Source organism: Carettochelys insculpta, chromosome 1, assembly GCF_033958435.1.
Source record: "Carettochelys insculpta isolate YL-2023 chromosome 1, ASM3395843v1, whole genome shotgun sequence".
NCBI lineage: Eukaryota > Metazoa > Chordata > Testudines > Carettochelyidae > Carettochelys > Carettochelys insculpta.
In genome coordinates, this window is record NC_134137.1 from 355,933,428 (window position 1) to 355,947,521 (window position 14,094).

Consider the following 14,094-nt stretch of genomic DNA (forward strand, 5'->3'; position numbering starts at 1 on the left):
CCCCATTTCTCTCCCTTTCCCAGTCTGCTTGACACAGGCACAGGTGGGGCTGCAGCAAACCCACCTGCTGCTGGCCACAGGTGCACAGCTATCCAGCCCAGCTCCCTGGCACGTCCCTTCTGTTTACATGTCATTGCCAAGCGACAGAGGAGTAATTGTCATCGTTGGTGGCATTAGCGGTGAGGCTCTGCTGCATCCAGCCACCACGGATGAGAATAGACAACCGTCTCATGGTAGCAGCCACTCAGGCTTCCAGGGACCACTGTGCCCTCTGTGGTCCAGCCACCACTAACTGCCAGCCCCCCCAGGCACCGAACAGGCAGGCTGGGATCCCGGAGTGCTCAGCCAGCAACAGGCCTTGTGTGCCAGCAGGTGATGGGAGTAAGAGACCTGGGCCACGCCTGTGCAAGGATGGATGGACGGAGGTAGTGGGGGAAGACGGGTTCCATTGTGGCACTGCACCCCACTCCTGTTGCTCTTCCAGCACATCAGCCCTGGCATGGTCTGGGCTGTGCAGCCTACTGACGGTGCAGGGCAGAGTCCTGCATGCCGAGGCACAGGCCACAACTGGGGCCTTTCCTGTTAAGAGACAACCGAGCTGGCAGCCAGCACACAGTGCCTGGCCCTGGGGGGTGAGGTGAGGGGACCCTCCCACTTAGCACCCCCCAGGCAGCTAAGCAAGCTCCGCATTTCATCTATCTTCATGCTAAGTGATAAGAGTATCATCAATGAAGGAAAAAAAAGGAATGGCGCTTCCCGCCCCGGCCGGTGCAGCGCCCCCTGTGGGGACCTGCAAGAACCGCATGCACCACAACAAATCTTCTGGCTATGGCAGGCAGCTTTACCTTCAAACCTGCTGGGTCCAGTGCGAAGAGGGGTTGGGGGCCTCTGCGCCCCCCTCAGCCTAGCACAGCTCAGCCCTCCCAGGACCCTACCTTAGGAGCCTCATGCTATGGGCTGGAGTCTGCACTATAGCAGTGCGTCCCTCCCTGAAGCCCTTGGCAGCCCAGCCCCCAGCGTATTGCCTCCACCCACGCAGCCCACCTGGTGGCAGTGCCAGGTATCTGAGCGTACCAGTTAACTGAATACCACTTAAAAGGGAGTTTACTGTAACTATCTAAAGATTATAAGCTTCCATGAAAAATTATTTTGAGAAGGGATTTTAAAAAGGATGGAGGTGAGGTGTGCCAGACATAGTCAAATAGGCATTTGTGGAAGTATAACATTGTATAAGTATAACGTTGTATAAGGGGATATGCTGGATACCTTGTATATGAGAGGGCATGCCAAAACATGTTACAAAGTATCTGAGGGAGCACACGTAGGGACAGTTAGCTTTTGAATGGAGAAGCAATTAAGATGGAGCCAGCACGTCTAAGAAGCAGGCATCAGAATGGAAGGTGTGAAGGGCAATTAGTTAAGTTAACTGGAAGCTGTTATAGGAGATTGTTAAGGGTGGCAGGTAATTGAAGATACGTGACTGGTCTCAGGGATCTCGAAGGGTGGTGACTAAAATCTTTTTCTTCTTTTGTCTGTAACTTCTCTGTAACTTGTTCTCCAAAAAACTGTATAAATTAAGAGACACAAGCCCCACTCGGGGGGCTCACTTCTAAATGTATTAGCAGAGCGGCTTTGCTAATAAAACAGAGTGGTCTGATAAATTGTGAGTCTGAGTCAAACTTTGACACATTAAAAAGGTATTTAGTAGGACTGGTTGAAAAATCGTTTTATCTGCGTGAAAAAATGCCAACAAAATGATTTAATTCGAGAATTTTCACAGAGACATTCAACTTTCGTATGGAAACAATTAAATGTTTTTTTCAATTTCAATTGAAAATTTTGTTCTTTTAGAAAAATATATTGAAAAATCCAGTTTCATTGGAATCAAACATTTTTTAAACCTTTCAGTGGCACTGCATTTTTCTCAAATAATAGTATGAGTCAAAAAGGTTTTGATTAGCTTTAGTATTGATGTGTGTATGGAAGAAGGAAATGAAGAGGCTAGTTAGATGAGCATCAAACGGACAGGGAGTTTTGGGAGGTGAGATGTGACAAGGCCAGAGAGAAGCTTGTTTATGGAGGGCCTTGAAGGAGCTGGAATTTGATGCAGGAGACAATAAGGAGAAAGTGACAGGATTTGCTGCAGAATTTTGGCCACAGGGTGTTTGGATGAAGTGAGTGTCAGGCAAGCCAGGAGGAAGTAGTTGATATATAATATGACCAAGGCCTGACCAACAGTTTTTTCAATGGAAAAACAAACATTTTAAAAATGAATTTAGGTATAGCATGTTTGTTGATGGGGAGAGAGGCTGCAAGCCCTGGAGATGGAGAGAATGATGGAATGATCAACAGTAATAGAGATGAGAGTAAGGGTTTTATAGTGAAAATAAGGATGTGAGTTTTTTGACATGCTAAATGTGAGTTGGGTGTGCAAATCCAGGAGAAGATCTCAGAGAGTTGGTCAGAGGGGTGGGTCCAAACAGAGGGGAGCAGTTGGGAGTGGAGAAGTATATCAAGGACTCAGCAACATCACCATAGTCATTAAAGTTACGTAAGTGAATGACAACAGATTGTAGAGAAAGAAGAGGATGGGGCTAAGGACAGAACACCAGGATCAGGATGAGCAATGAAAAGGAGAGGGAAGGCTGAGTCACCAAAGGAGACATTGAATAGCTTTTATAGAGCAAGGTTGAAAAAAAAACAACCAGTCTCTGATTCCAAGGGAAAAGAGTTTCCAAAGGAAGGCACAACAGATGAGCTCAGTGGCTAGACTGAGATGACTGAAAATAGAGAAAGTCTTTTGAAATTGACCTTCACTCTTAATAAGACAGACTCCCATGCTGACTTTGAACCCCAGATTTAATTAACCAGCAAATATTTGTATTGGAGGGGAAAATGGCCTCTGATTTGTTCATTTATTATAAAACAGGTGATATGATTATTATAATATTTTGTTTGCTGAGTCTATAAAAGTTGTCATATTATTTACCTTCTCCACATTTTATAAATATCAGTATAGATACACATATTTCCTGCTTTGCATATAACAATGACATAAAACAACATGAATCAGCAACTTAGGACTAGTCTCAGATCTGAAGAAGTGGGTCTGACCCATGAAAGCTCATCACCTAGTAAATAATATTGTTAGTCTTTAAGGTGCTACAGGACTGCTTTTTTGTTTTGTCAGTTTAGGATTGTTAAGCTTGCCAGTAGGCAATCAAATGGGATTTATATCTTACTCCAAATGAGAAGAACAGTTGGAACAGGATATAAAATTCAGCTGTAAACTATAGCTGATAAACATTCCTTGCCATATGTGACAGAGAGATGCTAAGCTCTCCTGTTCACTAGCCATCACACATATGCCACAAGCCTAACTGTACCCTCTTTAACTGTAGGTGTTGGCATTGCTACTGGGTAAACCCAGTCTTTAACTCCCACAGCTTTTTCCATTAGAGGACTCCATTGCTGGGTCTACACGTACCCCTTCCTTTTGAAAGGGGCATGTTAATGAGCAGGTTTGAAATATGCTAATGAGGTGCTGCAAAGAATATGCAGCGCCTCATTAGCATAGTGGCGGCTGCGGCGATTCGAAAGTGTGGCTTTTCGAATCCTGTGCCCTCCGTGAAGATGGAACCTTCCGAAAACATCCCCCCCCAGTTTTCAAAAGCTCTCCTTCTGATCACCAGATAGGAAGAAGGGCTTTCGAAAACTGGGGGGATTCTTTCAGAAGGTCCCGTCTCCACGGGCAGTGCGCGCTTCGAAAAGCCGCACTTTTGAATCGCCACAGCCACCATTATGCTAATGAGGTGCTGCATATTCATTGCAGCACCTCATTAGCATATTTTGAACCTGCTCATTAACATGCCCCTTTCGAAAAGAAGGGGCACGTGTAGACCCAGCCCACATCTATGGCTATAAAGCCATATATTAAAGGAAGGAGTCTGTTCCTACTGCACCTCAAGAGATGCATCTGGATTGAATTTATTTACCATTCGTACACATGAAGATCTACAGAAAAATCACTGGCACACTTTATGCCTTGGAAAGCAGTTCTGATTGGACTTTCCTGTACGTTCCATGTAATTGCAACACAAATAATGTCAGAATAGAAATATCTTCTCTAATCTATAAAAGCCAGTCGATAGACATCTGGTTTTTTATAGAAGAAACAAGAAGAATATCACATTATATTTACATGCATGTTGCTTTTCTTCAGTGCAGAATATTCAGTTTCTCATCCATATCAAGTCAGTTCCCTAAAATTGGACATAGCTCCTCAGATAAGTCAGCTTCTTACCCCCAATACATTAACTTTCACAATACATCTGCAATTATGCCATGAGAAACTCCACCACAAGTCTCATGGGTACATAGCAACTACATGAGCCAAGTTACCAGGGAAGTTAAAGGGTAAGAGAAAAGGAATGCTTGTGAAGCGGAGAGGCTAGGAACTATTGCAGAGACTGAAATTTCCTGTCCTCTTTAAGTGATTTTCCTAACTATCTAGGGAATTATAGAATCAGAGAATAATACACGTGGAAGGAACCTTGAAGGGTCATCATGTTCATTCCCCTGCACTCATGGCAGGACCAAACATAATCTAGACCTTCCCCGAGAGATGTTTGTCTCACCTGATCTTAAAAGTTGCCAGTGATGGAGATTCCATAACCTCTTCCTAACTCCCTCTTAATCCTAATTTTTCTAAACTATATATAGAATAATAGGCTATATGCCGACAAATGCAGTTGTGGAGTGTTTACTTGTGAAGCTGTTCCACTTGGTACAATTAAATATTTATTGACCCAGGGACAAGAACATGGTTGTCTCTACACCATAGCAGGTGCTCTAACCATAGCAGGTGCCCTAACCCCAGGCTATAGAGTATAAATTATTTAGTAATTTATACAAAGAGGAACTGCTTTGTCAAGCTGAGAGACAATGAGATCCACAAAAGATACTGTGTAGTGAGCTCACTCATTTGCATGACAGGAGATCCATATTCAAACTCATGCTCCAAATCAAGCAGTGTGAGAACTCTTCCCATATCCCAGGAAAGTGTTTTAGCAACAGAATTATAAGGGGGCAACTGCCTCTTGATTGTCTGGTGGTGTCTGTGAATGGAACTCCAAAATTTGTTTTTCTTTTAATAAAAAAGCAGCTAAAAATGCCCCAAATCGAAATAGAATATTTTGTTTTATCAAAATTATGTTTTCTTTCACTAAAAAAGCCCCAAAGTTTCATTTTGGCTTGATGTGAAGCAACGTTTTTTCAGCTCAGCCAGCAAACTGGAAAAATTGATGATTTGTACAGTTCTAGTATTGATGCACTGTTGGAACTGAAGTGCCCCAAATATAGTCAGTCAAGTAGCAATCGTTCCATTGCTATTTAAAACATATAAAACTTGACTGTCCCCTTCCTGGTTTGTGGCATGGTAAGTCTATATACAGCCCCAAACTACATTTTTGTTACATTATCACCTTTCAGGCTCACATCTAATTTCCTGTTATTTTTGTCCAATCACTGAGCATGAAATTCAATGGGAATTGCACGCTGGTAAGGTTGATTTGCCTTTTTGTTGGTCTGGAGGTGCTATATAGATTACCCAAAAATATTTAGCCTATTAAAATGAAATTGTACCAAAAGCATACAGCATAACAAAACATTCAGACTTTCTGTATCGGTTTTGCAGGTTATATGCCAGTTGTTAAGATTGCCAGATACTGTTTTCATTAAAGAAAATAATTCTTGGCTGCCCTAAGTTCTCCAGTGCTCTCAACAGGTTATAAAAAAATTTTGCGGTATGATTTTTCAGAACTTAGGGTGATAGTTTGTAAAAGCTATGTTTGCCCTAATGGTGGTATTCACAATTGAGTGGGGAGTTTTAGGATAAGAACAGCTCGAGTCCCTAATTTGTATGCATATTTTAAATCTGTACACTTGACAGACTGTAACAGCTTGACAAATTCAATAAAAATGATTTAAGCATATCACACAAATGCTGAAATACTGGCTGCAGCCCACACTACATACCCTAGCTGGGAATGTTGTGATGACTTAATCACATGTGGGGACTTAATGCTGAAGATAATTAGGCTTCTCTTACATGAGGAGAAAAAAATTTAGTCTCTAAGGGATTAGAAGTTTTCTGCACTGCAGTTAACACCCTACAAAACTGGCACAGAAATATGACAGACACAGTAGCTAATGTTTATAATTCCTGTATTTCCACTCTCTGCAGTCTTAAAGTAAAATATCCACAATACAAATAATTAAAAGCAGCAGTTGCTGACCTATCATACCATACTGGCCCAAAATACCAAAATGCAGCAGTAGACACAGATGCCAACAGGTAAAACCTGATTAATGAAACAAAGTTGAAATTATCAAATTGATCTATCTATCTATCTACCTACACACACAAACTCATATACATGCAATTCATGCTTACATACATGCACACACTGGCCATCCAAAAGTCAGCATTTACCAGCAATTATGATATCAAAGTATCTGAGATGCTGAAGTGAATTCATATTTTAAGTTAAGGGAAATACTCTTCTGACTCAGATACGAAAATCAGGTCATTATTGGTAAATACTGTTTTTTAGAGTAACAGATATATGTATGATATATTTTATTATTAATAGTACAGGTTGATGCTCTCTAATCTAGCACCCCCTCATCAACATTTGTAATCTGGCATGATTTCAGTTAGCTGGATGACCACTGACCATGGGTGTGACTAAGTTTCCTAAAGTCCTATGAAACTGTGTGCAGCTACCCATCCTGGCTCTCAGCATTCTGTGCTGTTATTTAGCTGTAATTTACCCCACGTGGCTTCTAAAAGCCCAGTAAGCAGTGGAAGTGTTGGTAGTGTTGCTACACAATATTGACCACCCATGGTCTGGCAAATTCTCTCATTTGGCACCTGTCAGGTCCCAAGGGTGCTGGACCAGAGAGGTTCAACATGTACCTACCTTATATATGGAGATGACTGTGATTAATTACATTCATCCTGCACTTTTACTTGCCTCTCTTCTCACTATCCCTCTACCTCAAGACTATTTCTAACATTAGAAACCTTTGAGGGGCTTCAAGCAGCCACCATTTACACAGTCTGTCATATAAATGTTTTCTTCTGTCCCTCACAGAAGCAGAATTTTCACTTTGTCAATCCTATGCTATATTACACTGGCCATAGGCCCAGGCTGATTAGCCACGGTCAGGGTTGATTTAAATCACGGCAATTTAAATCATTGATTTAAATCACAATAACTAAAAAAAATCATTTATTTAAATCAAGTTATCAGAAAAAGCTAACACTGACTGTGCTTAGAGTGCACTTTGTTTTGGAGTAAGCCCCATTGAATTCACTGTCATGTCTGTTTTTTGAGAAAAGAAGTAAAGAATAGGGCTCCCTTGGAAAAGCTGAGCTATGCTGAATAGGGAATAGACTTATTCCATTATGGTTTGTGACCATAATGTTCCAAAATAAGGAGCATGCCTTATGTAATATAAAATAAGAAAATGACAGTGGTAACTGGAAACTCTGGACTTCTTTTACTGCAACTTTCTGTATTGTATACTTGGGTAATAGATTCTAAACCTAATCAACTAGTTAAACAAGCCATAAGGATTAGCTAAGCTAAACATTTTCTAGCAACATCCAACACAGCAAACAGCTTGGGAATTTACTTGTCAAATCATACGTATACAAAAAGGCATAGAGGGAGTCTGGAAGAATGATGCATTGCAAAATGAAGCATTTAAATTAGTAACCAGTTGATCCAGTCAGCCATAGCCACATTATCCATATCCTTCATCCACATCACTTTCTCACAATAAATACTTTTCATAACAGGTTGCACCTGCACCAACCCCCCACTGAGCTGCCAAGGAACTCCAGCTCCAGTGCAGCTCCCAGCCGGGCTGCTGAGCCTGTAGCTACTGCCCTGAGGCTCCTGGAGTCTCTGATCCAGGCTGGACCATGGATGTTGCCAGACCAGAGAGTGCTACTTTTAGGAGGTGCAACCTGTATGATGTTTCCTTCTTGCATCTAGACTCTGCATCTTCTTGCACTGCTTACACTTAGGACATTTTTCTTTTGCACCCAGTGAATGAATCTCTTCAAAATATTCCCAGTTAGGATCTCTCTTATACCCAGAAGCCATGACTGTTTCTGTGACAAAAGTGTGTGGGAATATAGGAAGCGGTGTGTTCGCTAATGTCTTCCCTTCTCTTTCCAGTCCACACCACTGTTCTTTTTTGTGCTGCCTCCATCCTTTTCTATATAGTGTAGTACAAATTGCATAGCTTATTTTGAGTTTAGGCTGTCAGGTATATGTAGCCCAGCAGAACAGGGGCAAGAAGCTAGACCTCCAGATTTGCAGTTTTGAGATCTAACACCTAGATCATGTTCTTTTCTAAATAATGTGTCCAGATACAGTTGCCTGTTGTGCTTGCCAAATGCCTTTTAATATGTACAACAATGTATTTGTAGGCACAATAAAGAACAGAGGATTTCTGTGGCCCATTCATTTGCAAATGTAACCCATAATGTTTGGATATGGTCATTGCAAAAGTCACAGACTCAGTCGTTAGCTGTGTTAGTAAGTGCAGTGAAACTTAAATGAAGGAGACTACCTGTGATCTGAGTGACACACTTGTGATTTACCTCTATCAGAAATGATGGTGCTCTTCTTCCTTTTCTGCTGGGAGTTACGGAACGCAGCTGAGTAACCTCACTGATCATATATATTTTATTCCACACGTTCAATATGAGAAAAAGAACAAATTAGTTAATTATGGTGACTAAAGTAAATCAGATGATTAATGTGAACGTAATATAAACTATAAGCATTCAAAAAATACATGAGATTGATTTGGGTGTTCGTAATTTTGTTTCAGAAGTTCTGCCAGCGCGCAACAGATCTTGAGTACTTTGATGTCTCTTACTGCTTTCAACTTACAAATGAAACCGTCAAAGCTTTGGCATTCAACTGCCACCAGCTTACATCCCTCAACATAGCTGGTTGCCACAAGGTATGTAGGAGAGGTGGGAAGGGCAGTTCCAGGAATTCTGTTCTATAAAATGAAATAATGTACCTTTCAGCTGTTTGACCTGCTGATGTCCACATCTTGTAACCATCATATAACCTATTCTTCAACATTCAAAACATATTTATGGTATATGTAATAGTCACTAAAACCAATGAATTAATACTGATCTTCTGATTATTGAGCTGGTCACAAATTTTCAAATCCACCTAAATAATTTAGGAACCTTGGTCATATTGATGTTCCATAAGAAATAAGCTCCCAAGCACCTAAGTCACATTTGAAATGAGGGCACAGGCACATAAATAACTTAAGCATATTGAATATTTTACTTAGAGTTAGTATATTACTATCTGTGCGTGCATATATGCAAAAATTGTGGTCACTACTGTATTTGGCCTATCAATAGTGGAATTTTGTGTATGATAATAGTCATATTGAAGTTTGCTTCAGTGAAGTTGCAGAATGACTTATTCTGTATTTCTAGTTATTTACACATTTTAATTAACATTATTTCCAATTATCAATTTATTTAAATAAATAAAGATGCATCATTGGTATAATGCCATTCACCATTTTCTTATACAGTAGGTGACAATTTTCCATTGCTTCTTTAGTTAGACCCGAAGATCCCAGTTGTCTGTTCCGCCCCAACTGAACATGGGATCCATTTACATTTTATTGCTAACACAAATGCTTGTCATTTTCATTAGTTCCAGTACTTGCTTACTCATCACATCTGCTCCCTATGTGTATTCTGTTACCCTAATTTTATGCTAGAGACCACCTCAGGGTTACACTGATATGCATTTTATTAAATGCCACTATTGGACTGAAGGAAAAAAGGGGAACTAGCTTTCAAGCACACACACCCCCTCTCCTGCACTCACACAAACAGGCTGACCATTTCTACATAGGCCACTTTCTCTGAAAGTGGCATGGTAATACACGGCCCGAAATATGCTAATAAGGCACGGATGCAAATTCCCCACGCCTCATTACCATACGATCACGTGACTTGGAGTCCGGAAGAATGGTCTTCTGGACTCCAAATCACGCGACCGTATGCTAATGAGGCATGGGGAATTTGCATCCGCGTCTTATTAGCATATTTCGGGTCGTGTATTACCATGTCACTTTCGGAGAAAGTAGCCTGTGTAGGCTGCTGTGTCTACACTGGCATTCCTCTTTCGAAAGAGGCATGCAAATGAGGGAAATCGAAAATGCAAATGACACACAGATTTACATATCTGGCACCTCATTTGCAGATTCTTCTTTTAAAAGAAGAAAAGCAGTGTAGACGTGGCTCTTTTGAAAGTAAATCCCATCTTTGAAAGAACCCTTCCCTTTTTTTATTGGAGAAAACATAGGAACTGTAATTTATGAAATTCATATCCCAGTAAGAGCATTGTGGGCTGTTCTCTGGAAACTGGGACATTCCCAAAAAAACTAGCACAGATGGCCACTGTAACGCTTTCATATTGAAAAACCATAGACATCAGTAGGAACATAATTGGGCTCCCTGTCATATGTCTCTCTATACAAACATTTCTAGGACATGTAGAACCATCATTTTCCAAGTATTGCTTATTTTGCAAAAAACCTCAACATGCAGCTTGCACATTGTACAACCACAAGTCTTGGGTAATTTCTGAGTCTATAAAGCAGCTTTAGGGAATCTTTGTTAAATAGTTTTATTGAAAGAAAAAAAGAAAGAAAGAAAAAGAAAAAGAAAAAGAACTTGTTGTGGACAGCAAACCACATGAATGAGAAAATATAGTTAGGGCTGAAAATGAATCTAAGGTTGAATGAATAATCAGTTAAATAATGATGTTCTAAAGATACAGTTCAATGGGAGGAAAGTATCAGAGGCGTAGCGTTAGTCTATATCTGCAAAAATGAGAAGTCCTGTGGCAGGTTATAGATTAACAGCTGTATTGGAACATAACCTTTTGTGGGCAAAGATCCACTTCATCAGACAGATGTATGTGCTGACAAAAAGCTACATTCACAAGATACCACAGGACTTCTTGTTGTTTAAGAGGGAGGATGGTCTCTCACATGAACAGCATTGGTATATGTGATTAAAATAGATTTCTCTGAATAGTGTCCGATCCTGTATCTATTTAGATTAGCAACCAAACTTCTGTTTACTTCACTGCAGAAGCAAACTAATATGTCAGCTGGAGGTCTTGATGGCCATTTTGAGAAAAGGTGTTACAAAAGTACATCTCCCCGGTGGAGCTCCAGAGGGACTGTGCCGAGGGATTGTGCACTGGCTATCCAGCTTTGTGGGCTACTGTGGAAGGGAAAGGGAGACAGTTACACCCTAGCTTCGTCCTTGTCCCTGTTAGGCTTCCATGATCACAGGGCCTGAGATTGTTCTTGCCCCTTGCACAGGCAGTACAAATGAAGGAATGGCATCTCCTCATTCCACTGCACTCAGATCACAGATAATATGACTCTGCATGAATCTCTTAGAGGTTGGTTTTTTTCTTTTTTTTTTTTTTTGCATTATCAAGTTTCCTTAAGATTTTAGGCCCCATTTAAACAACGTACTTTAACCACATCCATAACTTCAGACGTACGTATTCACTTTGAAGTCAGTGGGGCTACTCACATACTTAAAGTTACACACACATGCTTAAGTACCTTGCAGAAACAAGGCCTTATATGGTGCCCAAAGCAAACTTCAGTTTGCATTACTGGTGATCAGTTCCAGAAGAGACTATGGGACTGTGAAGTGAAGCTGAATAGTTCTGCCTTGGACAAACAGAAAGACATACTAGACTCAAACACACACCTGTACTACAATACTGAGTATTAAATGTGTGTTTTTAAAGCTAAAATTCTTTCTCCCACACACTCCTGTAGCTAATTCTAAAATGGATTGGTCTAACAGGTTAAATGGAATAATTTGAGACCAGTTAATCCTATGAGATGAGGCGTGCCATATGCAGCTTTATGGTGTTGGGAGTACTGAGCCACTTCAGCCTTCTGTTTAGCTGAAACTTCTCTACCTGCTTTAGCATGTAATGGAACCATATTTAACTGACACCAAATATATTTTCAACACTTAACTTTTAGTTATCTTTTTTAGCCTCCATTTCAAATTGTCGGAATTCATCTGTTCCATACATTTCATGTCCTGTGTGGCACTCATCGGTATAATATGCCTGAAATGATAAATTTCAAAATTTTGAGTTCAGCTGTTGTTTTTTTGTTTTCTTCCTTTGGAGTCATCATCAATCTAACTTCTATATGTGTGTGTGTGTGTGTGTGTGTGTGTGTTTGCTGGCTTTACAGATGACGGATTTATGTATTCAGTATTTGTCTGGAGTCTGCCATTATCTCCACTTCTTGGATATCTCAGGCTGTGTACATCTTACTGACAAAACACTAAAGTGCCTCTGGAAAGGTTGTACACAACTCCGGATTCTTAAGATGTTGTACTGCAGAAATATTACCAAGTAAGATGTTGCTTCCTGGACCAAAACTTGAGAGATCAGTGTAAAATTTGAAAAAGTATAAATAACTTGTCATTAATAGTTTCTTTAAGAGCAGCTAAAGCATGTTTTTAATGCAATCGGGTTTGAAATATAAAGTGATCTTTGTCACAAACTGGTCCTCTCCCCCTCTTGATAGATACCAGTCTGATGTGAGTGGCCCCAACCACCAGTGGGCAGAGCCAGATCACTTGCTCCTAGCTTTGGGCCTCAGCAGCACACTCCCAGACCCCATCTCTGCCACCCTTCCTTGGCACATGGGGCTGTAATGACCAGCTACCTGAGCCACTGAAGCCAGTGACTCAGACCTCTTGAGCCCCCAGCTGCTAATATATATTCCCTTAGGGGCCCGCCTCACTGTGCAGTCTCTGAGCTTTTTGACTAAGAAGAACGACCTGACAGATGAACAAGGGCTTTCTGAATCAAAGTAATTTTTATGATGCAGAAACCACTAAAGAGTTATTTCTTTGCAAAGTAATGAATGGTACTGGTCTCTCTCCATCCTTAGTCTGATTTTACCACCCTTACTCTGACTTGTTGGTCTGGTCAGCACTTCAGGCAAGGCACACCTTCCTGCTTCTCTCTTTAACCTGGTCTGAGGGCTTGTGGTGATGGATGCTGCCCCTTCAGAGATAAGCTTCCTTTTTTATTCCAGGCTTTAACCTTGTTTTGCCCTACACCCAGACTGGAAAAGTCTAAACCCAGCCACACAAGCCCCATGTGAAGATAACTGTTGTCCCCAGAGAGCTGCCAGGCATTTAGAGTCACACACAGCTAATGACCCTTATCGTATCTTGGACGTCCTCTCTGAGGTGTCCCACGTGCACCCAAGCAGGACAATATCTAGAAGAAAACGACCTTACCCAGGTCAGGTTGCTCTGTTTTTTCAGCACAGAACACAAAATGGGACAGGATAGAGGACAGTACAAAAATGGAAGTAACAGAAGAAAACTGACTTCACGGTTTGGTACAAACATATCCAATTCTGTCACAATATCCTTCCACTTTAAAAAAAAAAAAAAACAAACCGGCATGTTCTATTTTAACACTTGTATGGCAAAGCTGACAAAAAAGCTACCTTCACTTTCTATGGTCTAGGCAATAATCAAAGCAAAATCATCATTATAGTATAACAACTCTACTCGGTATGGCAAATGTGGAGCAACTACTATAATTTGACATGTAAATGGTTAAGCCAGATAACTGCATGTGCATTAGCAGAGTGTATTGCTGTTGTGCCTCCTTCATGTTTGTGACTTGGCCCTTGAGTTGTTACATGTTCCCTGGTCTGTTTGTTTTAACTTTCCATTTTTGCAGTAAGTATCCACATCTGCCATGGTGTGTGCCAGCGTGGTTTAGGATTGTGCAGAAGACTGAAGCAAAGAATCTTCTGTGTTGGATATTACACGAAGTGTTTGTTTGTGATGACTTGTGAACTACATTCGGCAAACCCAGCTTCATCAGAGTTGAAGTCACAATATAATAATGATTTTACATTTTTAAACGGGGATTCGGATTCTCAGAA

General features: G+C 40.8%; 2 protein-coding genes across 2 annotated transcripts in view; one reads left to right on the forward strand and one right to left on the reverse strand.

The window, feature by feature from the left end:
- Positions 1–14,094, forward strand: part of FBXL13 (F-box and leucine rich repeat protein 13) — a 203,370-nt gene that overhangs the window by 184,775 nt on the left and 4,501 nt on the right. Inside the window, exon 19 of the mRNA XM_075017015.1 lies at positions 12,370–12,533. Coding sequence (XP_074873116.1) covers positions 12,370–12,533 — 164 coding nt within the window. The remainder of the gene's footprint in view (positions 1–12,369; positions 12,534–14,094) is intronic.
- FAM185A (family with sequence similarity 185 member A) overlaps positions 12,201–14,094 on the reverse strand; it is a 96,009-nt gene continuing 94,115 nt past the window's right edge. Inside the window, exon 9 of the mRNA XM_075017079.1 lies at positions 12,201–12,239. The gene's annotated coding sequence lies outside the window, so the exon portion shown is untranslated. The remainder of the gene's footprint in view (positions 12,240–14,094) is intronic.